This window comes from Lathyrus oleraceus, chromosome 5 (genome assembly GCF_024323335.1).
Source record: "Lathyrus oleraceus cultivar Zhongwan6 chromosome 5, CAAS_Psat_ZW6_1.0, whole genome shotgun sequence".
Lineage (NCBI taxonomy): Eukaryota > Viridiplantae > Streptophyta > Magnoliopsida > Fabales > Fabaceae > Lathyrus > Lathyrus oleraceus.
The window spans coordinates 225,721,073-225,747,383 of NC_066583.1; the positions used below are offsets into that span (position 1 = coordinate 225,721,073).

The following is a 26,311-nucleotide window of genomic DNA, read 5'->3' on the forward strand; positions in this document are numbered from 1 at the left end:
AAATAGGGTTCCTAATAAAAGGAACAAGACTACCCCATATGAACTTTGGTATAACAAACGACCCAACTTAACATTTCTACGTGTTTGGGGTTGTAGGACCGTGGTTAGACTCCCGGACCCAAAAAGGAAAACTTTGGGTGAAAAGGGTGTAACTTGCATCTTTGTTGGATATGCTGAGCACTCCAAGGCCTATAGGTTTTATGTTATAGAACCTAATGACTCGATTTCTATTAACATAATTATAGAATCGAGAGATGCCATATTTGACGAGAATTGTTTCTCTTCTATACCTAGACCAAAGGACTCTATACCTAATTCAGATGAATCTCTAAGGGATGATCATTCAAATGATGTGCCAAGTGAGACACTTGAACCCCGTAGGAGCAAAAGAGCTAGAAAATCTAGATCTTATGGGTCTGATTTTTAACTATATTTAGTTGAGGGATCAAAGGATCAGATTGACACTCAATACTATTATTGCTATAGTATAGAGGAGGATCCAAGAACGTATGATGAAGCTGTGAAATCTCGAGATTCTGCTTTTTGGAAAGAAGCAATTGACGAAGAGATTGGTTCTATCATGGAAAATAATACTTGGGTATTATTTGATTTACCACCAGGTTGCAAACCATTGGGTTGCAAATGGATCTTCAAAAAGAAGATGAAAGTCGATGGTGCAATTGACAAGTTTAAAGCTAGATTAGTTATCCAAGGCTTCAGACAAAATGAAGGGATTGATTATTTCGATACCTATGCTCCTGTTGCCCGTATCACTACTATTAGATTGTTGATTGCCTTGGCAGCTATTCATAATCTAGTGATTCATCAAATGGATGTCAAAACAGCATTTCTGAATGGTGATTTGGAGGAAGAAGTGTATATGAAGCAACCTGAAGGATTTGTAATGCCTGGTAATGAGCATAAAGTGTGTAAGCTAATTAAGTCGTTGTATGGGCTGAAACAAGCTCCGAAGCAGTGGCATCAAAAGTTTGATGAGGTTGTTTTGTCTAATGGTTTCATTCTAAACCAAGTTGACAAATGTGTATATAGCAAATTTTATACTTCCGGTAAAGGAGTTTTCATTTGCTTATATGTTGATGACATGTTGATCTTTGGCACCAACCAAAATCAAGTTGATAAAACGAAGAATTTCTTGTCATCAAAGTTCTCCATGAAGGATATGGGAGAAGCGAACGTTATTCTTGGTATTAAGATTAAACGGGAGAATAAGGGGATTGTAATTACGCAGTCTCATTACATTGAGAAAATAGTCAAGAAGTTCAATTATGAAAGTTGTTCTCCAGTAAGTACTCCCATGGATCCGGGAGAAAAGCTTATGCCAAATACAAGTAAACCTGTGGATCAACTCGAATATTCAAAAGCTATAGGCTCTTTGATGTATGCTATGATTAGCACTAGACCGGATATTGCTTATGCGGTTGGAAAGTTGAGCAGATTTACTAGTAATCCTAGTAGACATCATTGGCATGCGATAACTAGGGTATTCAAGTACTTGAAGGGTACAATGAATTATGGATTGTCATATATGGGATTTCCTTCGGTGTTAGAGGGTTATTCGGATGCTAGTTGAATAAATAATGCTGAAGATTCATCCTCTACAAGTGGATGGGTGTTCTTGCTTGGGGGAGGTGTCATCTCATGGGCTTCCAAGAAGCAAACATGTATAACTGGTTCCACAATGGATTCTGAGTTTGTAGCATTAGCTGCTGCTGGTAAAGAAGCGGAATGGCTAAGGAATTTGGTATATGAGATTCCGATATGGCCTAAACCGATATCACCAATTTCTATCTGTTGTGATAGTACTGCCATATTGGCTAAAGCTTATAGTCAAATATACAATGGAAAGTCTAGACATTTGGGTGTTAGACATAGTATGATTAGGGAATTAATCATGAATGGGGTGATATCTATTGAGTTTGTTCGGTCGCAACAAAACTTAGCTGACCACTTGACGAAGGGGTTAGCTAGAGACTTAGTGAAGAAGTCGGTAATTGGGATGGGATTAAAGTCCATTTAAATCTATTAGCTATGGTATACCCAATTCCCTTCTAATACAACATTAGAAGCATAATTCAATGTGGAAAGATCATAGTTAGAGATTGGAGCAATTGTGTTTATCTTCCCAAGGTATGTGCTCAGACCTGCAAGTGATGGCTAGGTTGAATTATATCTTCTTAATGGTTCTTTTGGAAAATTGCAAATGCAGGTGCAAGATTAAAAGAATCACCTATTTGAGCATGAAGTTTTGCCGCTTCAAGAAGCTTGGACTTGGCTTCCTATATGCTTATTAATGGATAAGGATACATGGCTTGTAAAGTGTCAAGTATGAATAGTAGAGTATTGTAAGAAACATATGTGTACTATATCTTCAGACACTCAAATGGATTGACGGGTTCAATCGCTATGACACCCCGATTTTCGAGTATTTGGAATGTGTATTTGTACTAAGATGAAAATTTAATCGCAAGACATTTTCATTTATGCATTTGTTTGATCGTTATACCTGTGTGTTATACCCTTGTATATATTATTGTATATACTGAGTAAATCAAGGATTACACTAAAATGGGGGGGGATTTGTTGGTGATTTTAGTATCATCAATGTATTTTAGTAGTAATGTGATTTACTATAGGCCGATGCAATTATGCGTCAAGAATTATCCCCACAAAGATTTCGTGAACCCAGGCAAGAATAGGGTCTAAATACTTTGTTCGGAAAGTGTACGAACATGATTCTTCGAAGTTATCCAGGATTATCATACCCAATTTTCTAACAGATCTTGAATTTGAAATGCTTGCAGCAAATCTTGCAGCAGCCTTTGAGGCAACACAACCTCGGCCAAATGTCAATAATGTTACATCCCTAGTACTCAAAATGAACCTAATCCTATTGGCCAAAGCACACTTGTTCTCAATGCTCAAACAACTGAACTTGTTTCAACTCATTTATATCTAAACTTGGCATGATAGACATCTATAATACTTCAGCTTGAGGGAGGATATTGAGCTAATAAAATATATGCACATCTTATGCTTAAAAGTGTGCATCGGTTGCTGTTATTATATATAAAATTATGCATTTACTTTACTATTAATTATTTTACTGTTATCAATAGCTAAAAAAAATAATTGAATTCAATTATTGGAAACCTAATTGGTTAACGATTTGTCTTGTCACATTATTTAAGAAGAGCTTAGCAAAAGTCTTGGCTGGTAGATTGAAGAGGTTCATTGGTAAGATTATTTCCGCCGAGTAGCTTTTGTGTCGTGAAGAAGTATTTTTTATGGGGTTTTGAAGGTTTATGATATTTTAGATTTTGCTAAAAGATCAAAGAAGGATTGCATTGTTATGAAAATAGATTTTGAAATTGCTTAGGATTGTGTGAGTTGGAGTTAGCCGAGGTATCTATCAATATCTATTTGATAGGTTGATGTTTGAGGAGGAATGGGAAAATTGGATGCAGGAAAAGAATTCTATTTGGGCAGCAATCATAAATCTAGGTATCATAATCCCGATTTATCTATGATGAGTAATGGAGGCTTATAGGGTAGGAAAGGTGATTCTATAATTCTGCTTTGAACAAAGATTCGTTTGCAGACAATATTAATTGCGTTTTGGTCTAACAAATGGGCATGGAACCAAATTATCAAAGAGGCATGGAAATATTTAGGTGTGGAATATTAGCAGCAGATAGGACGAAACATAAATATTTGTTACTAGGTTCACTTATAGATTCTCTATTAGCGATGCTTCTAAAATTAATAACTATAATAAATTCAAACACAGTAGCTATATATAATTTATTCAAAATTAATAACTAAAGCCTTGAATAATATCAAATATAAATATTACAATTTCTCAAAACTCTAAGAATCTATTAAACTTGGCAGCTTACATCTCCTAGCAAGGCATTGTTTGAACATTAGTCCCACATGGACGAAGAGTGTTTGAGTAGGACATAAAGTAAGGATTAGATCCACAACTGTGTGAGCCTATTTCTTCCGCCATCATAAATGTTTCTCCATCTAAACCACAACTGTAAATTTTTTGTTCCGTAGAAAAAACCAAATCCTTGCCATTCATGATAGTAAATCCGGTAACATGAGCATCTTTCTCTTTTAACCCCAATGCATTCACTCTCACCTTCAAAATCTTTTGCCATAAACATGACTTGTAATCTTTTAAAAACCAAATAGTGAAAACAGACCTTGTTGATTTCACTAAGCAAATAGAACGGTTGGAACTTGTCACTTTGCCCCAATTAAATATGCCCATGTTACACTCCGCGTGTTTATAGCTTCCCTTGGCAACTTAATAATAGTTGAAGTTCCTTTCACAAAATCATAAGCCATTATGTATGGCTTATAAAAAGGACTAAATCTAGTAAAGTAATTAGAGCAATCTGAAATGAAATGAAGTGCTCCATTGTGAAACACCGACATCTCAAATTTCATATTTCTACCACCACATAAAAAGTTGTTTTCCATGGTTCTCCACACACCTTCTTTTCCATGATAAATATTGCATACATAACTATTTGGCGACCAATCCAGTGTGTTTTCAAAAAGAAATATCAAGTAATCATCTGAAGAGTCATCCGAGCAATTTAACATGAGATTTATGTTAGAAAACCTGTGATTTTTTCTAAGTGACTCCGGACTAGGAATAGAAAAGAAAGACTTTGTAATTGGATTGCAAATAAACAATTCAACAGGATCATCATTAATAGTATAACAAAGAAGCAAACCATTACTAGAAGCTACAACAATAGCTGAATTAGATAGAAATGTCAGAATATTGTTAGGAACACAAGAAAATTGTTGCTCTTTAGGTAAATGGTGCAACTCGATCCTTTTTTGATACCTTTGACTTATTTGATCATGTTGGAGGAAGAAACATGTATCACTCTTCACTAACATATTACAAAACTGTTTTGTTTTGAAATGAGATTCTTCTTGAAATTTGGAGAATGAACTACAAGTTAACTTAAACTTAAATATTGTTTTTGCAGGTAACCAAGAAAATATCTCATAAGCAATGTCTTCTTGAGACACTTCCATTTTAAATAAGAATACAAAAATTGAAGGATGAAAAATTGATGAAGATTAGAAAGAATGGAAAAAGAGCACAGAGGACAAACAAACGAATATAAGATGTGTATGATAGTAAGAGTGATGTTAATTGGCATATATATAATAGTGAAGATATCAAGAGAAGTACGAGTAACATGGGGCCAAAGATTTGATTGTTTATATTCAAAAGGATTAGTGGTAACAAACTTTTAATTCTCCTGATTTATTGATCGAATAATTTTCTTGATTTGTTGGAAAACGTGTGCCAGGGTAATGAATATGTTCTGTGATTTATTTATTTACTTTATATTAATCATTTTTTATTTATAATTAGGTCAATATAATAATAGGAATTAAATTTATATGTTACTAATGTAATTTTTCTATATTTACATTCAATTAAGATGTATCTTTTTTTATAAGATTATTTGCAATCATCATAAAAAGAAATGTATATACTAACTCTAAATATAAAAAAGTTAATCAAAGTAGAAATATAAAATTTATTGTTGAATGAAGACTTACCTTACTAGTTGATTAAATATTTCTTCATTATTAACTTCTATTTGGACTAGGTTAAATACATTTTTTTATCAACTAGATATCCTGTTTGATTAAAATTTAAAATACAATTGATGTTAAAATTCTTCTTCAAATTTTTTAATACTTTTCAACATATGAAGCTAAATTTAAATTCATAGTTTCTAGTCCAGACAGAGATGTGAGCTATTTTTATGAAAACACTCTTGAATGTATATTAAATGCATAAAGCAAAAACCATAAAATTAAAATAATTAAAATTATAAAGCCAAATAAAATCCCCTTAAAATATTGCTAAATTTGGGTTCTTGACAATCTAAATTTTCAATATCAATTTATTTATATTTATATTTTATTTATGTCTACTGTAATATATAATTACTCTAAAACATTTGTTACTTTTGAAATTATCATTCACTCCTTAGTTTTATATTTACCAAAAAATTAAAATACTAAATTCTAAATTTAGAAATACTTTTAAAAAAAATCAAAATTAACCATCATCGTCATTATCATTATTATTATTATTATTATTATTATTATTATTATTATTATTATTATTATTATTATTATTATTATGTTTGCACCTAAAATTAATTTAAGTTGTTACTCAAAAAGGCGAAATTAAAATTAATGAATGGTTAGTTGAATTAGTGAAATTCTAGTGAAATTCAAATTCAAGTGGATTGAATCTTTCTCATATGTCAAAACTAGTGAACAAATACGAGTAACTAGAATCTTTCTTATATTTTCATTAATTTAGTAGTTCTTAAAAAATGTAAATATTTATAAGAAGTCACAACTGATGGGCAAGTTTCATATATTTGTAGATGATTCATGATTATTGTGTCAGGTTATATATTCCAAGTTCATCTTAAGGCTAAAGGATTGTGGTGTAGAACTTTCTTACTTTTTTCAATGATAAATTTCCATAAGTCTATTTAATTTTTTTACACAAATAAAAAAATGTTAAACAATAAAATAATCATTACAATATCATCAAAACTAAAGATGAACTTGGAATAATGATGGTAGTGACTTTGAGGGTTATAATTTATCATTTGATGATAGTGAGGATGAAAGGATTCTTAGGTTGGGTGATGGTTTTAATGAACAAGGCAAGATTGATGGTAAAAGAGGGCGGTCAGAAAGTATGGTTAGGAAACACAAGGATACTCCAAGAAAACTAATGTTTGATGTTGATAACATAATCTTGTGGTGTAGACCATGAAATAGAAACTAACTGTTGCAGTGATGAGCTTGATAGCAGTGACCCTAATGCTTTTGATAATGAAAATGAACCAAAGTATTCAATGTTTAAGATGGATGGGTTGAACAAGAATTACAAGTTCCAGGTGGGATTGTAATTTGGATCACTTGAAGAATTTAAAGAAACCATTATTGCATGGTCAGTATTGAATGGGAGAGAGATGTTTATGTCATGTGCAGATAAAACCAAAAAAAGAAGCTTGTAACGCTGATGTTGGACATGCAGCTCAAGAAAATCGACAAGAAATGGAATCTCACTTTGATGATGATCCTTAATTTGAAATGCTTGCAGCAAATCTTACGGCAACCTCTGAGGCAAGACAACCTTAGCCAAATATCAATGATGTTACATCCCAAGTACTCAAAATGCACCTAATCTTATTGGCCAAAGCACACTTATTCTCAATGCTCAAACAACTGAACCTATTATAACTCAGTCTCAAACTAATTATATTTTGCTTGCACCAGCTATTCCAATTACTGAATCTGTTGCTGAGGCACTTAGTCCAAAACTGAGGAGAAGTTATAGAATAAAGAAGTGATAGCCAAGACATATTTTCTGTGTTATGATATTTTTATTGAAAACTTTATGATGTATTGTGATGCATGTATTTATCATGTATTTTGAGACGTTTATGGCCAAGACATATTTATGTTTTATGATGCATTTTAAGACCTTTATGGCCAAGACGTGTTTCTATTTTATCATGTATTTTAATACCTATATTTCAAGACCGTTATGCCATTGTGGCTTTATGTGTTTCTTAGATTCTGGCTTTATTTAATTTGGACAAGACCTTTAAGAATATATATAATACATTACCAGTTTGTGCAAAAAAAAATTACTATTGACAATATTCAAATGCATTATAGGTCATTCATAAACATGGATGAAATATATTAAATAGCTAGGGACGACTATCAAAACTACAAAAACATATAGGGACAACTATCAAAAACACAGAAACTTAAAGGGACTAAAATCAAAAAACTCATAAACATATAGCGATGAAAATTGTCATATATTCAAAACTGCATTCATTAATAAAGAGTTACAGACACAATTCACTATAATCACAACCATTTATTGCAGACAATGAACAAACACCTAGACAAAATCAACAACATCTTATACAAATTGACTTTTTTTCCTTTTGTTTTCCAACTTCATCTTCATCTCTTCTTTTCTCCTAGCCTCAATGTATTTAATAATACAACCTGAATTATTCACAACCTCTGAGGAATTGCAACCACCTGAATGTATGGATTCAATAGATATGTTACATTCAAGTTCATCATCCCATATGAACAGCTTGCAACTAGACATAACTCCTGAATTTTGACATTTCTAATATCTCCTTTTAGGTTTTTGAGCTGAATTTGAAACGAACATCTTCATAGATCTATTGCAATCACATACCGGGATTTGAGACGAGGTTATGTTACTGATCGGAAAAATAGCAAGTGTACTATTTTTACCGATGTAGTAATAAGGAGTTTTATTTCCAAGTATCGATCTCAAGGATTGCGTAGGAAATACTTATTTTAATTTGATTCTATCAGAACAAAAAGATAATGGTTTGGTTGTTTTGGAATTTCGAATAGTAAACGCAAAAATAGTAAAAATAATTGATTAAGATAAAAGATGCTAGGGTGAGTGGTTGAGTTAACCGGTTATGAATTCAGTCAAGATTTATTTAATACATATGAAACATTCAATCACCTAACCTCAGAATGTTCTTACTTAAGTCCTTAAGGAAGAAACTATTAAACTACCAATTCTTACTCAAATGTCCATTCAATTAATCATTGGTTTTAATCATACAAAATATCAAGGTTTACGGTGATTTACGAAAGTTACTAGTCCTAGATGATGCATTCATAAACCCAATTGTGTGAGAACCCTAACAATCACAATCCTGTTATTGAAAGTCATAGATCAATTTGTATTTTTCCGATACAAAAGCACAATAACATCACACAATTGAATTGAAATACGTAACATAGTAATCAAGAAAGCATTTGTTCAAATTCATAACATGCAATAACATCAGGACCACCCCCTAGCATCAAGGGGTTTAGCCTCTCATAGTACTTAAAGAACTCATAATGTAAAGATTAGACATTACAAAGAATTAGGAGATTTCGATCTTCAATGGTTGATGCCCTTGAATCTCGCCGTCTTCGAATCCTTCGTATTCGCTATCTTCTCCAAGGCAATGTTTTCTTTCGTCTGTCAAAAAGTGCCTTCTTCTTTCTCTTCCAAGCCTTCTTATAACTTCAGATGAATCTCTTTCAAGCAAAAGGTCCAAACTACCCTTAATGAGCATAATCGGTTCACAAAGCAAAAAGTAGGGTTTCCAAGCTGCGTCCAATCAACACGGTCGTGTGTCATCACACGGGTGGCCGTGTTGTTCTCCATAATTAATTATTTTCAACACAAGCTACAGTGGCAACAACACGGGCCGTGTTCCTCCACACGGGTGCCCGTGTTAATGCACTGTTTTAAACAACACGGCCGTGTGTCACCACACGGGCGCCCATGTTGTTCTCTGTTTTTCTCTTCTCATTTTGCTCTGCCTGATCAACAACACGGGCAGTATTGTGGCACACGGGTGCCCGTGTTGACCTGTTGTTTCTTCATATTTTTGCCTTTCTGAGTATCCATATCTTCACCATTATTGCTTTTAAACCTGTGCAATGGCCTGTAACAATGACACTACCAAACGAAGCATAAACGAGATCTTCTTGACATAAACTTGTAATCGAATGCAATGCGATACCAAACCAACAAAACATGATAAATGACTCCGAATCATTGCTTTGAAGAACCTGGGGCAATAAACCAATTTTTACGTGTTAAAGAGCGATATAGATTAATTACGAGATGGATGCAATTTGAAAAATATGTTTGATCTAAGTTGCATTTCAAATATAACTTAATTTTTGAATTACTATTTTCTAAATCACTTTAAATGAATACATGTTCAATGAAGGGCGAGTGAAGCAAACAATCTATATACCTTATAATAAACTCAACAACAACATTCATCAACAAAATGACAAAAACATACCTTTTATTGAAAAGATTCGTGAAATGGTATGAAGTTGATCTACTTTCTGTTGCCATGAAGAAAAAGTACAAGGCGAATAAAGCTTCCAAAATTTCTTATTACTTCTTGTATTGTTTCTCCATAGAAAAGCAAACCATTTATGAACCACACCCATAATATGAGTTCTCTTGAACCAAATTTCAAAATATAAACAACTTTCAGAATGTTAATCTATTTTGAAAATATAAACTAGAATTAACATTGTAACATAACAAGCAATAACAACCAGCAGTATATTGTTAACCCAAATACCAGTACATTATAACATAAATAAGCAGTACACTGTAACATAACAAGCAACAACACCTACAACATAACCAGTATTAACATTGTAACATAACAACCAACAACAACCAGCAATACATTGTTAATATGACATGCAACAACAACAACCAATAAAATATCATGTAAAATGTAACAAAGGTCTTTAATCTTCATACCTAGTTGAATTCGTGGAGATCTCAAGGTCTTCATTTTATTCATAATCAGTTACATCCAGATTTATTAGGTCAGTCATTATAGCTTATACCTTCTTCATCTTTTTAGTGTTAAGATTCTTGAAAATAATCTTCTTATGGCTTGTTCCATCAGACGGCTCAACAACTGTAATGGGATCCCTAACAAATTCAGCTTCTTTGGCTTTGTTAAATCATAACTCCACCATATCAATAACCTCCTTTGTAACCTAAATCTCGGGGATAAGTTTGTTGCTCCCACTATTAATATTGAGAGAAGGATCTGAAATCGGAATAAGAAAACAACAACATCAAACAACAACAACATACAACAAATCATGTGAAAAAAATCATGTGAAAATCATGTGAAACATAAAAACAACATACAAGAAAAAGAAAGAACAAAGAAGAAGAAGAAAAAAACATTTATGTATGAAGCTACAGCTAATGACGAAGAAGAAGCGGGAAAATGTGTATTCGGATTTTGCTGTGATAGATACGGCGATACTGTCAAGAAGGAAGAACTAATTCGTTTATATTATATATGAGTAAACAATTTCACCACGGTTTTATAAAAAAATCATGAGAAATTTAATGACTTTCACAACGGTTCACATTAATAATCGTAAGTGATAGGTCTTTTAATTTTAATTTATATATTATAATTATAAGGACAACATTAATTGTAACGAAAAAATAAGGAGAAGTTATAGAATAAGGAAGTGATAGCCAAGACATATTTTCTGTGTTATGATATTTTTATTGAAACCTTTACGATGTATTGTGATGTATGTATTTATCATGTATTTTGAGACGTTTATGGCCAAGATATATTTATGTTTTATGATTCATTTTAAGACCTTTATGGCCAAGACGTGTTTCTATTTTATCATGTATTTTAATACCTATATTTCAAGACAGTTATGCCATTGTGGCTTTATGTATTTCTTAGATTCTGACTTTATTTAATTTGGCAAAGACCTTTAAGAATATATATAATACATTATCAATTTGTGCAAACTTTTTTTCCTGTTGACAATATTCAAATGCATTATAGGTCATTCATAAACATGGATGAAATATATTAAATAGCTAGGGACGACTATCAAAACCACAAAAACATACAGGGACAACTATCAAAAACACAAAAAATTAAAGGGACTAAAATCAAAAAACTCATAAACATATAGCGATGAAAATTGTCATATATTCAAAACTGCATTCATTAATAAAGAGTTACAGACACAATTCACTATAATCACAACCATTTATTGCAGGCAATGAACAAACACCTAGACAAAATCAACAACATCTTATACAAATTGACTTTTTTTCCTTTCGTTTTCCAACTTCATCTTCATCTTTTCTTTTCTCCTAGCCTCAATGACTTTAATAATACAACCTGAATTATTCACAACCTCTGAGGAATTGCAACCACTTGAATGTATGAATTCAATAGATATGTTACATTCAAGTTCATCATCCCATATGAACAGCTTGGAACTAGACGTAACTCCTGAATTTTGAAATTTCTAATATCTCCTTTTAGGTTTTTGAGCTGAATTTGAAACGAACATCTTCATAGATCTATTGCAATCACATACCGGGATTTGAGACGAGGTTATGTTACCAACGGAGGATGTAGCCATGGGTTAATGTGAAGATGAAAAAGAAAACAACACATAATGGACTACCAGAAGGGAAGAAGAAGATACAATATTTGTAATTTCTATTTTGCTCCCTCCTTCTATATATTATCCAATATATATTCCACGTGATATTATTGAGAATTAACATAAAATTAAAAACATAAATCCAGCTTAGCTCCGTTAGACACATAAGTATTTTTTTAACACCAGTTTGATGTCAGGGACTTAAAACAACAAGATTGGAACATATCAGGATGCAATCCAAACAAAAAAGATCCAGGGACCAAATAAAAAAACATGACAACTTACAGGGACCAATTGATTGTTTAAGCATTCTTTAAATTATCTTTAGTTTAACAATTTCTCAGTTTTTTTATTATGGAAAACAATCATATTTTGATGAACAATTTTAATTTTTTTTAAGAGATGATACAAAAATCATAGAGGATTGAGGCAACAATTTCCTGTTGATACTAGACCAACAATTAATATAAAAAATTCATGTGACCATAATCTTTTTCCCATATAATTACCAGAGGCAATGTCTCATTTATGTAAATATACATATATTTTAGAATGGATTTAATTGAAATGCACTGACAGTGTAAAGATATTTTACACTATCAGTTAATTACAACCATTGATTTGTTAAAGAAGTTTGACTTTTATTATAATCACATGTAAAGTAACACAAACGGGTGATTGTGATGTATTGACTGTGTAATTTTTTTTACACTGACGGTGCATAATAATTAATCTCTTTTAGAATATGTAACAATTTATCCGAGTAGATTATCTCTCCTCTAAGTTAATTATTTTTCTCTGTTTTGTCGTTAAACCAAAATTGTGTAAAGGATATTTTAGAAAGTGATTAGATATTTTATTTAAGTAAAGTGCCATTTTTTTTAAAATAATACAATATCAATTATGTTAAAGTAATATAGATTGCTTCATGCGTTCCAAAATAAATGTCGTATTTAAAAAAATTATTTATTCCAAAATATTTGTCATTTAGCAAATTTAATTTTTATCTTCTAATTGTACAATCTAATTAATACTCTTAATTTATTATTTTCTAATTTTACATTAATGTTAATTCGAATACACCAATAGCTAATAAGGATAATTTGATAAAATCATTATTTTCTCTTTCATTTATTACATTTTCTTAATACGTGTAAAAGTGTCAAGTATGACACTTATTTTAGGACGGAGAAAGTACATTAATTAGAACATAGTATATAAGATAAATTCCTAGAGGGAATGTTTTTGAGAAATATTGATCAACAAAGAGGTTTATGTAATGATAGTTGGATTATAATTACACAAATAAAAAATTATATGTTTTAGGAAAATGTCATATCACAAATTAGTATCGGATAAAAGGGTTAAATCCCAAAATTGTTTTTCGATCCATTTGACCCTAAAATTTTATACGGTATTTCAATGTAAACAATTTCGGATTGTTGTCTCATTTGCAATGAGTATAGATAAGTGTCAAGGCCAATGTCTTATAAATGTTGGTATATATCTTCCAGAATCTATATTTTCACACGACCAATTATATGTTTTTACTTCACGTACTTAATTAAAGGTGCTTATATTCGATGATGAAGGTTATGTCTCCAACAAAAGATATAATATAGTTTCCAAATAAGTTTTTCAACATTTGAGATTATTAAGATATATATATATATATATATATATATATATATATATATATATATATATATATATATATATATATATATATATATATATATATATATATATATATATGTGTTATATATTTTAAAAGATATGGTGAGGGCGGGAGCTATGCCGCCCTTAGGGAGGGTGACGACCATATGTCTCCCTCATGGAGGTACTGTCTCGCCCTAATGCTCTCCTATCGCCCAGTCATGAGAAATGTGAGATGAGACGTTTTTGGGGCAGAGAGAAGTCAGGGTCAGTAACTAATTCATGCTCCCTTAAAAATAGGGATTCAACGGTCCATCAATGACTGAGTGGGCGGTGACCTTTCCCAACAACAACAAAAAGAACAACAACAACAAAAAGAACAACAACAACAAAAAGAACAACAAGAATCACATCAAGAACAATAACAAGAACAACAACAACTAACATTGCTAACTTGAATCCATGTTTTCTTTGTCTCATTCAAGTTGGAGAAGAGGTGATGGAGTTATGAAATTTGTTAATGAAAGAAATGATGTTTTCGAGTTTTATTTATTGAAGAAATCATGTTTTCAAGCTTGGTTTAGTGAAGAAATAGAGTTTCGTAAATGGAAGAAGATGTTTGGATGTAGAAGATGAAGTCCGTCTAAGTTAGAAGTTCATCTAAGTTTTAGGTTTCACGGGAATCACTAATGGTAGTGTCTTGAGCGTTGATACTTACTAAATAGACGACAAATATTTGTTTAAGAATGGTGAAGAAACTCAATAAACAGGTTTATATTTCCCCATGACCCTGAGTGGCTTTTCACCACGGTTGGAAGTTTCAACCGCGGTGAAAAGTAGCTTAAAAATAAATTAAAACAAAACTGTAGATTCTAACCTATCACAACGGGTACTTTAAACAACTGTTGTTGTATGTTTCAACATATCATAATAGTTACTTTAAACAATCGTTGTTATATGTCTTTTAATAAATAAATAAAAACAAAACTTCAGGTGCTAGGATTCGAACTCATGATCAGGCGCCACTTTTCACCACGGTTGGAAGTTCCAACCGTGGTGAAAACTGACATAAAAATAAATGAAAAACAAAATTTTAGGTGCTAAGATTCGAAAGCATGATCATACGCCACTTTTCATCACGGTTGGTACCTATGACCGTTGTGAAATTCCTTTTAATAAATACAAAAAAAAACATATTTATTATTTGATTCAATGTCCCAATTTCTTCAAAGCAACGGTTCATTCCTACTTTATTTTACAAAGCATCGTTATGTTGACTAATTTAGGATCATCATCATCGCTATCATCATTATCATTTTAATTAATTATGAATATTATTATGATGACAACGATGAAGATGATCCAATTTTTCAATAAATTTGATGTTTTGTAATATAAATTAATTAGATAACGAATCGTTGCTTTGAAGAATCTGGGGCAATAAACCAAGGTCTATGTGTTAAAGATCGATATATATGAATTACGAGATGAATGCAATTCGAAAAACATGTTTGATCTAAGTTACATTTCAAATATAACTTAATTTTTGAATTATTATTTTCTAAATCACTTTAAATGAATGCATGTTCAATGAAGGGTGAGTGAAACAAACAATCTATATACCCTATAATAAACTCAACAATAACATACATCAACAAAACGACAATAACATACCTTTTATTGAAAAGATTCGTGGAATGATATGAAGTTGATCTACTTTGTGTTGCCATGAAGAAAAAGTACAAGGAGAATGAAACTTCCAAAATTGTTTCTTACTTCTTGCAGTGTTTCTCCATAGAAAAACAAACCATTTATAAACTACATCGATAATATGAGTTCTCTTGAACCAAATTTCAAAATATAAACAACTTTCAGATTGTTAATCTGTATTAAAAATATAAACTAGAATTAACATTGTAACATAACAAGAAACAACAACAATCAGTATATTGTTAACCCAAATATCAGTACACTGTAACATAACAAGCAACAACAACCACAACATAACTAGTATTAACATTGTAACATAATAACCAACAACAACCAACACTACATTGTTAACATGACAAGCAACAACAACAACAACAACAACAACCAATAAAATATCATGTAAAACATAACAAAGGTCTTTCATCTTCATACTTAGTTGAATTCGTGGAGGTCTCAAGGTCTTCTTAGTTCTCAAGGTCTTCATCTGATTCATAATCAGTTACATCCAGATTCATTAGGTCATTCAATATAGCTTTTACCTTCTTCATCTTTTCAATGTTAAGATTCTTGAAAATAATCTTCTTATAACTTGTTCCATCAGACGGTTCAACAACTGTAATGTGATCCATAACAGATTCAACTTCCTTGGCCTTGTTAAACCATAACTCCACCATATCAATAACCTCCTTTGTAACCTGAATCTTGCTCCCACTATTAATATTGATAGAAAGATCTGAAATCGAGACAAGAAAACGACAACATATAAAAACATAAAACAACAACAACAACAACATACAACAACAAAAAACCATAAACTCTCAAACATGAAGAAAATCATGTGAAAATCATGTGAAACATGAAAACAACATACAAGAAAAAAAGAACGAGGAAGAAGAAGAAAACATTTATGTATGAAGCTACAGCTAATGACGAAGAAGAAGCGGGAAAATGTGTATTAGGATTTTGCTGTGATAGATACGGCGATACTGTCAAGAAGAAAGAGCTAATTCGTTTATATTATATATGAGTAAACAATTTCACCACGGTTTTATCAAAAAACCATGAGAAATGTAATGACTTTCACAACGGCTCACATTAATAATCGTGGTGATAGGTATTTTAATTTTAATTTATATATTATAATTATAAGGACAACATTAATTGTAACGAAAAAAATAGAAAATTGTTGGAGTTGAGATTTGAACCCTGTCACTCCATAAATGTATAATCGTGGTTTATTATTTTGACCGTAGTGAAATGTATTTTTGTAAATATAATTAAACAAAATGCGTCCAAAAATGAGGTATTATCACGGTTAACAGTCACACCGCTGTAGTTTAGTGCGAAGAAAAGTCCATTTTCTAGTAATGTGAATAAACTCACTTATATTTTACCTCAATATTACTCAAAACTAAGGTAAAATGGTTTTCTTTTAAAATAAAATAAAAACAATAAAATATATTACAACCCAAACGCCACATATCTTTGTGTATGTTAAAAATTGAGGAAAAATGTTTTTTTTATATATTTGCATTATTTTCATAGAATATTTAAATGAATTGTTTAAACAAATAAAAAGTTTGGCAATGGATTCTTGGAGAACAAGCTATCTTTTCAAATTTCTGATAAATTATCTTTTTCAAATAAAATAATTTTTTTTTTGTACTTGCAATCCATGTTAGAGAGATTTCATTATATTGAGCAAATATTTTCATGGCAAATGCTTTCACATGAAAGAGAACATGAAAGAGAACGTGAAAGATAAATGGATGACTGTTTTTAAGAATAAATTTCTCAATGTTGTCAACCGAGAAAAATAATAAATTTTTCAATGTTTTCTTTGATTGACAACATAGGAAGGTTATTACAAAATTATAACAAAACATCAACATCATTATGTGATATATATTGCAATGGCAGAAAAAATATTTTGTTCAATATTGAAGAACATTGAAGATTTGTATGTCTTACAATCCATCTCAAAGAATGATGCGTAAGACTTTGAAGCGGCTACATATAAGCTAGGTTTATAGTAAAATCTGATTAACTATCATTTTATAGTAAAATATGATAATCTAATCCCTCCGTTATTAAATATAACTAAAGGAATAAATGATTAATTTAAAAATAAAAAATAAAATAAAAATAAAGACATCACTTTTAAAAAATAATATAAAATGTTGATGTTGAGATTCAAATCATGTCCTGAAATATTTTTTTTCTCGATTTTATTTAGAAAATGAGGAAATATGTGGTATTTATTAAAAAATAATCTAAAACATGACACGTCTTAACCTTTTATCTCGATTTTTAGTAGGGTGGGGTGAAAGTTAACCTTTTATCTTGATTTTTAATAGGTTGGGGTGAAACTTTTGTCAGATTATTTGTAGTAGTGTGACCCCAAAGAGAAATTCAATAAATAAAAGAGCTATAAAACTTTATTACCAAATTTTAGTCACCTCCCATATAAAGCTCCAACAGCCCCTGCAATAATATATATACATCAATATCACTAATATAATATAATAGTGGTTAAACAATACTCGACCGATTACCTAATGTTGAGTAGTATTGTTGTGTCTGAAATCATGCAAAGTAGATATTTTATTCGTGCCAACATCTATGATCAACTCATAGTTCCCTCGGAGAAAATGAAAAATTTGATTTATGAGAGCGAAAGTCAATCCATCATTAAGCTATATATGAATAAAAATAATTTAACAGATAGAAAGCTAGGCGTATCAAAATAATGAATTAGACCAAAAAGTACCGTAAAAGATACAACATGAATCAAATATTTATAAGATGAATACAAAAATACATTGTAAATGGTTGCAAATTAAATTCCTAAGCTACTATTTGTTGTAGTGATAAAAATAAATTGATGGAGAGCGATAGCATAGCTGCATGAAATATATTGCACTATATAATTATTTTTCGGTTATTTATTTTGTATAAATTCTCTGTTGAACTTCTATGCTAGAAGGGGATGACATGATTATTGGAAATAATGACCAAACTATAAATGTACATACACTTGCAGAGTCAGATAACTACGAAGTTATGATAATATTCTTCCAATTGCACTCCTCACTATCCTTTTAGAAATGCTTACCCATATCAATATTTTTTATTTGGCCTGTGTACTCTCTTGCATTCACAAGTTGTATAATTATTAGATCTTGTATCAACTTTAATAAATTCAAATTAATAACAAATGCCTTCAATTATATTAAATTAAATATAGATATTACAACTTCTCAAAAACCCTAATAATTTACTAAATTTGTCTTCATATATCATTTGTTTCTAACAAGGCATTGTTTGAACATTAGTCTCACACGAACGAAGAGTATTTGAGTAGGAAATAAATTAAGGATTGGATCCACAATGGCGTGAGCCTATTTCTTCCACCATCGTAAATGTTTCTTCATCCAAACAACAACTATAAATCTTTTGTTCCGTAGAAAAAACTAAAACATTGTCGTTCATGACAGTAAATCCGGTAACATGAGCATCTTTCTCTTCTAACCCCAATGCATTCACTCTCACCTTCAAATCTTTTGTCATAAACATGACTTGTAATCTTTTAAAAACCAAATAGTAAAAACAGACTTTCTTGATTTCACTAAGCAAATAAAACGGTTGGAACTTGTCACTTTGCCCCAACTAAATATGCCCATGATACACTCTGTGTGAAAACCCTAATGCTTTTGATAATAAAAATGAACCAAAATATCCAAGGTTTAAGATGGATGAATTGAACAAGAATTACATGTTCAATGTGAGATTGGAATTTGAATCACTTGAAGAATTTAAAGAAGCCTTTACTACATGGTCAGTATTGAATGAGAGAGAGAGAGATGTTTATGTCATGTGCAAGAAAAACCAAAAAAAAATCTCGCAACATTGATGTTGGACATGCAGCTCAGGAAAATCCACAAGAAATGGAATCTCACTTTGATGATGATCCTGAATTTGAAATGCTTGCAGCAAATTTTGCAGCAGCCTCTGAAGGCAACACAATCTCGGCAAAATGTCAATAATGTTACATCCCTAGTACTCAAAATGAACCTAATCCTATTGGCCAAAGCACACTTGTTCTCAATGCTCAAACAACTAAACTTGTTTCAACTCATTTATATCTAAACTTGGCATGATAGACATCTATAATGCTTCAGTTTGAGGGAGGATATTAAGGTAATAAAATATATGCACATCTTATGCCTAAAAGTGTGCATCGATTGCTGTTATTATGCCTAAAATTATGCATTGACTTTACTACTAATTATTTTGCTGTTATTAGTAGCTAAAAATAATAATTGAATTCAATTATTAGAAACCTAATTGGTTATCCTTTTTCATCTTTTATTTATTTTCATACTTTGAACGAGTACAAAACGATTTGTCTTGTCACATTATTTAAGAAGAGCTTAGCAAAAGTCTTGGCTGGTAGATTGAAGAGGTTCATTGGTAAGATTATTTCCGCCGAGTAGCTTTTGTGTCGTGAAGAAGTATTTTTTATGGGGTTTTGAAGGTTTATGATATTTTAGATTTTGCTAAAAGATCAAAGAAGGATTGCATTGTTATGAAAATAGATTTTGAAATTGCTTAGGATTGTGTGAGTTGGAGTTAGCCGAGGTATCTATCAATATCTATTTGATAGGTTGATGTTTGAGGAGGAATGGGAAAATTGGATGTGTTGGTGCAAAGGTAGAATATATGATGAATGGAAATATTCTTATTCAGAGAATGATGGCTACAAAAAGGATTGAAAGTTACAATGATTGACACCTTATTTATAAGCCTCTAACAAACTTAAATATGAATCAAATCTAATATTTAAATCTAATATCTAACAAACTTAAATATGAATCAAATCTAATATTTAAATCTAATATCTAACAAACTTAAATATGAATTAAATCTAATAATTAAATCTAATATCATCCCTTAATTCATATTCCATCAAAACTTGTAACACCAATTTCATCCCTTAATCTGAGAAATTGATCAGTCTTGATAGCTTTCGTCAGAACATCTGCCAACTGCTTCTGAGTGCTGCAGTGTACAACTTCTAACACTCCCCTCTGAACTTGATGTCTCAGAAAATGATACTTGGTCTCAATGTGCTTGCTTCTCCCATGCAACACTGGGTTTCTGGCAAGATTGATTGCAGACTTGTTGTCAATCATCAGCTTCAGAGGTTTGTTTACTTTAATCTTCAGATCCTGCAATAGATTCAGAATCCACACAGCTTGGCATGCAGTAACAGCAATCTTACAATTCTTCAGATCAAATCTCTTCAGAAGTTCTAATTCATACTTGAGCTGATGCAAAATAATACCTTTCTCAGAGTATCTGAACTCCATTCCTAGAAAGTATGTCATTTTGCCTAAATCAGTCATTTCGAATTCATTCATCAGATTCAGAGGCCATCAATAGCACAGATTCGTCATCAGAACTTCTGGCTATATCGTCATCAGAACTTCTGGCTATATTTGCTTCTTCTGATTTTCTCTCCTTGTTTGACCAACAGTCTCTAGCAAAGTGACCAAACTTCTTACAGCAGTAACATTGGATTTTCTTCTTGTCATACTTCTCTTTTCCCTTCTGAGCATTCTTTTGTCTATCAAGGGTTGAGCTTTCTGACTTCTGACTACCATCAGATCTTCTCCTGGCTTCTGACTGCTTCTGATACCTCCTATCAGAAGTTGCTTTCAGAGTCTGCTGCTCTACTTCCCTTTCAGAAGTTCTCTCAGTCAAACGCAACTCTTGCGCTTCTAGACTGCTCTGCAGCTCTTCAATTCTCATGGTGCTCAGATCTTTGGAATGTTCTATTGCTACCACAATGTAATCAAATTGACAGGTAAGGGATCTCAATACCTTCTCCATGATTGTTTCTTCAGAAAGAGTTTCTCCACACGCTTTCATCTCATTAGTGATCAGAATCACTCTGGAGATGTATTCAGAAACTTTCTCATTATTCTTCATGTTGAGATTCTCATATTGCTTTCTCAAGGACTGAAGCTTCACCTTCTTCACTGATGCGTCACCACCATAACATCTAACCAGTGTGTCCCACGCAGCCTTTGCTGTCGTTGAATCTGCAATCTTCTCAAACACATTTACATCAACACATTGATGAATGAAGAACAATGCTTTCTGATCCTTCTTCCTTACTTCCTTCTGCGCGTTTTTCTGTTCATCCGTCGCATCTGCTGCTACCGGAACATAACCATCAGTGACAAGATCTAGAACATCTTGAGCACCGAACAGTACACGCATTTGGATCATCCAACGATTCCAGTTTTTACCGTCAAATACTGGAAGTTTGGTGTTCATGTTGCCGTTTCCGTTCATCTTTCTACCTTGCACAGTACACTCAGATTTCTCACACAGTGTTTCCCAACCCACAGAATTAAAATTCTGATCAGATTTTGTTCAAGATTCAACACGAATCTAAGAATCAAAACCAAACACACAAGACCTCACGTTCACTCGTGTTTCCCGTGTTTCCCAATGAATCCGAACCAGAGCTCTAGATACCAATTGTTGGTGCAAAGGTAGAATATATGATGAATGGAAATATTCTTATTCAGAGAATGATGGCTACAAAAAGGATTGAAAGTTACAATGATTGACACCCTATTTATAAGCCTCTAACAAACTTAAATATGAATCAAATCTAATATTTAAATCTAATATCTAACAAACTTAAATATGAATCAAATCTAATATTTAAATCTAATATCTAACAAACTTAAATATGAATTAAATCTAATAATTAAATCTAATAGGATGCAGGAAAAGAATTCTATTTGGGCAGCAATCATAAATCTAGGTATCATAATCCCGATTTATCTATGATGAGTAATGGAGGCTTATAGGGTAGGAAAGGTGATTCTATAATTCTGCTTTGAACAAAGATTCGTTTGCAGACAATATTAATTGCGTTTTGGTCTAACAAATGGGCATGGAACCAAATTATCAAAGAGGCATGGAAATATTTAGGTGTGGAATATTAGCAGCAGATAGGACGAAACATAAATATTTGTTACTAGGTTCACTTATAGATTCTCTATTAGCGATGCTTCTAAAATTAATAACTATAATAAATTCAAACACAGTAGCTATATATAATTTATTCAAAATTAATAACTAAAGCCTTGAATAATATCAAATATAAATATTACAATTTCTCAAAACTCTAAGAATCTATTAAACTTGGCAGCTTACATCTCCTAGCAAGGCATTGTTTGAACATTAGTCCCACATGGACGAAGAGTGTTTGAGTAGGACATAAAGTAAGGATTAGATCCACAACTGTGTGAGCCTATTTCTTCCGCCATCATAAATGTTTCTCCATCTAAACCACAACTGTAAATTTTTTGTTCCGTAGAAAAAACCAAATCCTTGCCATTCATGATAGTAAATCCGGTAACATGAGCATCTTTCTCTTTTAACCCCAATGCATTCACTCTCACCTTCAAAATCTTTTGCCATAAACATGACTTGTAATCTTTTAAAAACCAAATAGTGAAAACAGACCTTGTTGATTTCACTAAGCAAATAGAACGGTTGGAACTTGTCACTTTGCCCCAATTAAATATGCCCATGTTACACTCCGCGTGAAAACCTTTTATAGCTTCCCTTGGCAACTTAATAATAGTTGAAGTTCCTTTCACAAAATCATAAGCCATTATGTATGGCTTATAAAAAGGACTAAATCTAGTAAAGTAATTAGAGCAATCTGAAATGAAATGAAGTGCTCCATTGTGAAACACCGACATCTCAAATTTCATATTTCTACCACCACATAAAAAGTTGTTTTCCATGGTTCTCCACACACCTTCTTTTCCATGATAAATATTGCATACATAACTATTTGGCGACCAATCCAGTGTGTTTTCAAAAAGAAATATCAAGTAATCATCTGAAGAGTCATCCGAGCAATTTAACATGAGATTTATGTTAGAAAACCTGTGATTTTTTCTAAGTGACTCCGGACTAGGAATAGAAAAGAAAGACTTTGTAATTGGATTGCAAATAAACAATTCAACAGGATCATCATTAATAGTATAACAAAGAAGCAAACCATTACTAGAAGCTACAACAATAGCTGAATTAGATAGAAATGTCAGAATATTGTTAGGAACACAAGAAAATTGTTGCTCTTTAGGTAAATGGTGCAACTCGATCCTTTTTTGATACCTTTGACTTATTTGATCATGTTGGAGGAAGAAACATGTATCACTCTTCACTAACATATTACAAAACTGTTTTGTTTTGAAATGAGATTCTTCTTGAAATTTGGAGAATGAACTACAAGTTAACTTAAATTTAAAAATGGTTTTTGCAGGTAACCAAGAAAATATCTCATAAGCAATGTCTTCTTGAGACACTTCCACTTTAAATAAGAATGCAAAAATTGAAGGATGAAAAATTGATGAAGATTAGAAAAATAGAAAAAGTAACATAGGACAAACAAACGAATGCAAGATGTGTATGATAGTAAGAGTTGTGTTAATTGACATATATATAATAGTGCTACTGAAAATACAGATATTAAGAGAGGTATGAGTGTCTTGGGGCCAAAGATTTGGTTGTTTATATTCAAAAGTATTAATGGCAACAAACTTGGAAAGTAAGTAAATTAAATTAAATAGCTTTTAATTCTTCTGATTTATTGATTGAATAATTTTCTTGATTTGTTGAAAAACGTGTGTTAGGGTGATGAATATGATATGTGATTGATTTACTTAATATATGTTAATCATATTTCATTTTATATAATGATAGGAATTAGATTTGTATGTTAATAATGTATTTTTTTCTATATTTATATTCAATTAAGATTAAAGTGACAACGTCACATGTATCCTTTTTCTTATAAGAATATAATTGAATTTATATATGTTATTGTTAAATGTTTATTGAAAAATAATTATAAAAAGAAATGTAATATACTAACTGTAAATAGAAAAAAGTTAATAAAATATTATAAGTAGAAATATAAAATTTATTGTTGGTTGAAGACTTACATTACTAATTGATTAAATATTTTTTCATAATTAAATTCTATTTGGAATAGGTTAAATACATTTCTTTATCAACTAGATATCATCTATGTTTGATTAAAATTTAAAATACAACTGATGTTAAAATTCTTCTTCAAATTTTTTAATACTTTTGAATATATAAAGCTAAATTTAAATTCATAGTTTCTAATCCAGGTAGAGATGTGAACTATTTTTATGAAAACACTCTTGAATGTATAATAAATGCATAAAGAAAAAAATCATCAAATTCAAATTATTAAAATTATAATGCCAAATAAAATCCCTTACAATATTGCTAAATTTGAGTTCTTTATAATCTATATTTTCAATATCAATTTATTTATATTTACATTTTATTTTTGTCTACGGTAATATTCAATTATTCTTAAAAATTTGTTACTTTTGAAATTGTCATTAAAAAAAAGATTAGATAAAAAGAAATATTCAGTTAAGAGATTCTTTTAGAATATAAACTTGAATCAATTTTTTTATGCACTTGCAATCCATCACATAAATCTTTAGCAAAGTAAATAAACTCTCACCAACCACGTATTAAATGAATCTAAATTTTTTCTTCTCTTGTAATCTATCACATTGATACTTTTACTTTGTAAAATCTCATGACGCTCCGATTAAACATAGAGGGTTTCACAATAATATTTGAGTTTCTTGTGGATTCACTACTATCAAACTTTAATATTCATAATGTTTTTATAATGAAGATTTTAGGTTTCACGGGGATCACTAGTGACAATATCTTGAGCATTGATACTCATTAATGGACAACAAAGATTTGTTTAAGGATGGTGAAGAAACTAACATTACTACGAAAAACACATATAATGATGGTTGTGAAACACAGTTAATGACAGTTGAACGTCTGTTGTTAGGTAGCGTGTGATTGTATGCATGGTGGTTTCCACAACGGGTGTGTGACCATGGTTATAAGCTAGGTAACGCACTACCTATCATAACGGTTAAATTAAACAACGGTTATGATATATATATATATATATATATATATATGTAGGTCATGTGTTTGAAACCCAGCAGCAGCAACATATTTATTTGAAATATAATTAACATTTTGCCACAGTTATAGAAGATAATCATGGTGAAAAGTACCTGAGGTTATTATAAAATATGTAAATCGCTTGTTTTTCCTAACACCTCACTAAACATATACAACCATTAAAATTGATGTAGAAGATAGTAATTTGAAAATTTTAATTATTCTTGAAAAACTTAAACGAACCACTGTTTTTCAAATTGCGTTCATACCGTAATTCATCTCTTGCTTCTTAACACGTAGTATTTGATTCAATGTCCCAATTTCTTCAAAGCAACAGTTCATTCCTATTTTATTTTTCAAAGCATCGATATGTTGACTAATTTATGATCATCATCACCGCTATCATCATTATTATTTTAGTCAATAATGAAGATTATTATGATGACAACGGTGAAGATGATCCAATTTCTCAACAAATTTGATGTTTTACAATATAAATTAATAGGGAACGAATCATTTCTTTGAAGAACCTGGGGCAATAAACCAATTTTTACGTGTTAAAGAGCGATATAGATGAATTACGAGATGGATGCAATTTGAAAAATATGTTTGATCTAAGTTGCATTTCAAATATAACTTAATTTTTTAATTATTATTTTCTAAATCACTTTAAATGAATACATGTTCAATGAAGGGTTAGTGAAGCAAACAATCTATATACCTTATA

General features: G+C 31.0%; 1 protein-coding gene and 1 pseudogene across 1 annotated transcript; both read right to left on the reverse strand.

Annotated features, from left to right (window-relative positions):
- Nucleotides 1-3,793: 3,793 nt before the first annotated feature.
- Nucleotides 3,794-5,082, reverse strand: LOC127083159 (F-box protein At5g49610-like; annotated as a pseudogene).
- A 17,543-nt stretch (nucleotides 5,083-22,625) lies between these two features.
- On the reverse strand, nucleotides 22,626-25,348 carry LOC127079868 (F-box protein At5g49610-like). The gene is made up of 2 exons (XM_051020225.1): nucleotides 25,309-25,348; nucleotides 22,626-23,920 (listed from the first exon to the last, which is right to left on the reverse strand). The coding sequence occupies exons 1-2, from the start codon at nucleotides 25,346-25,348 to the stop codon at nucleotides 22,755-22,757; spliced, it is 1,206 nt and encodes a 401-aa protein (XP_050876182.1). The 3' UTR covers nucleotides 22,626-22,754.
- Between the last annotated feature and the right edge of the window lie 963 nt (nucleotides 25,349-26,311).

Coding starts and splice junctions, on each gene's coding strand:
- LOC127079868 (XM_051020225.1), bottom strand. CDS start 25,348: ATGAGTATCAATGCTCAAGATATTGTCACTAGTGATCCCC. Junction 23,921..25,308: donor TATTGTCACTAGTGATCCCC/GTGAAACCTAAA, acceptor TCTTATTTAAAG/TGGAAGTGTCTCAAGAAGAC.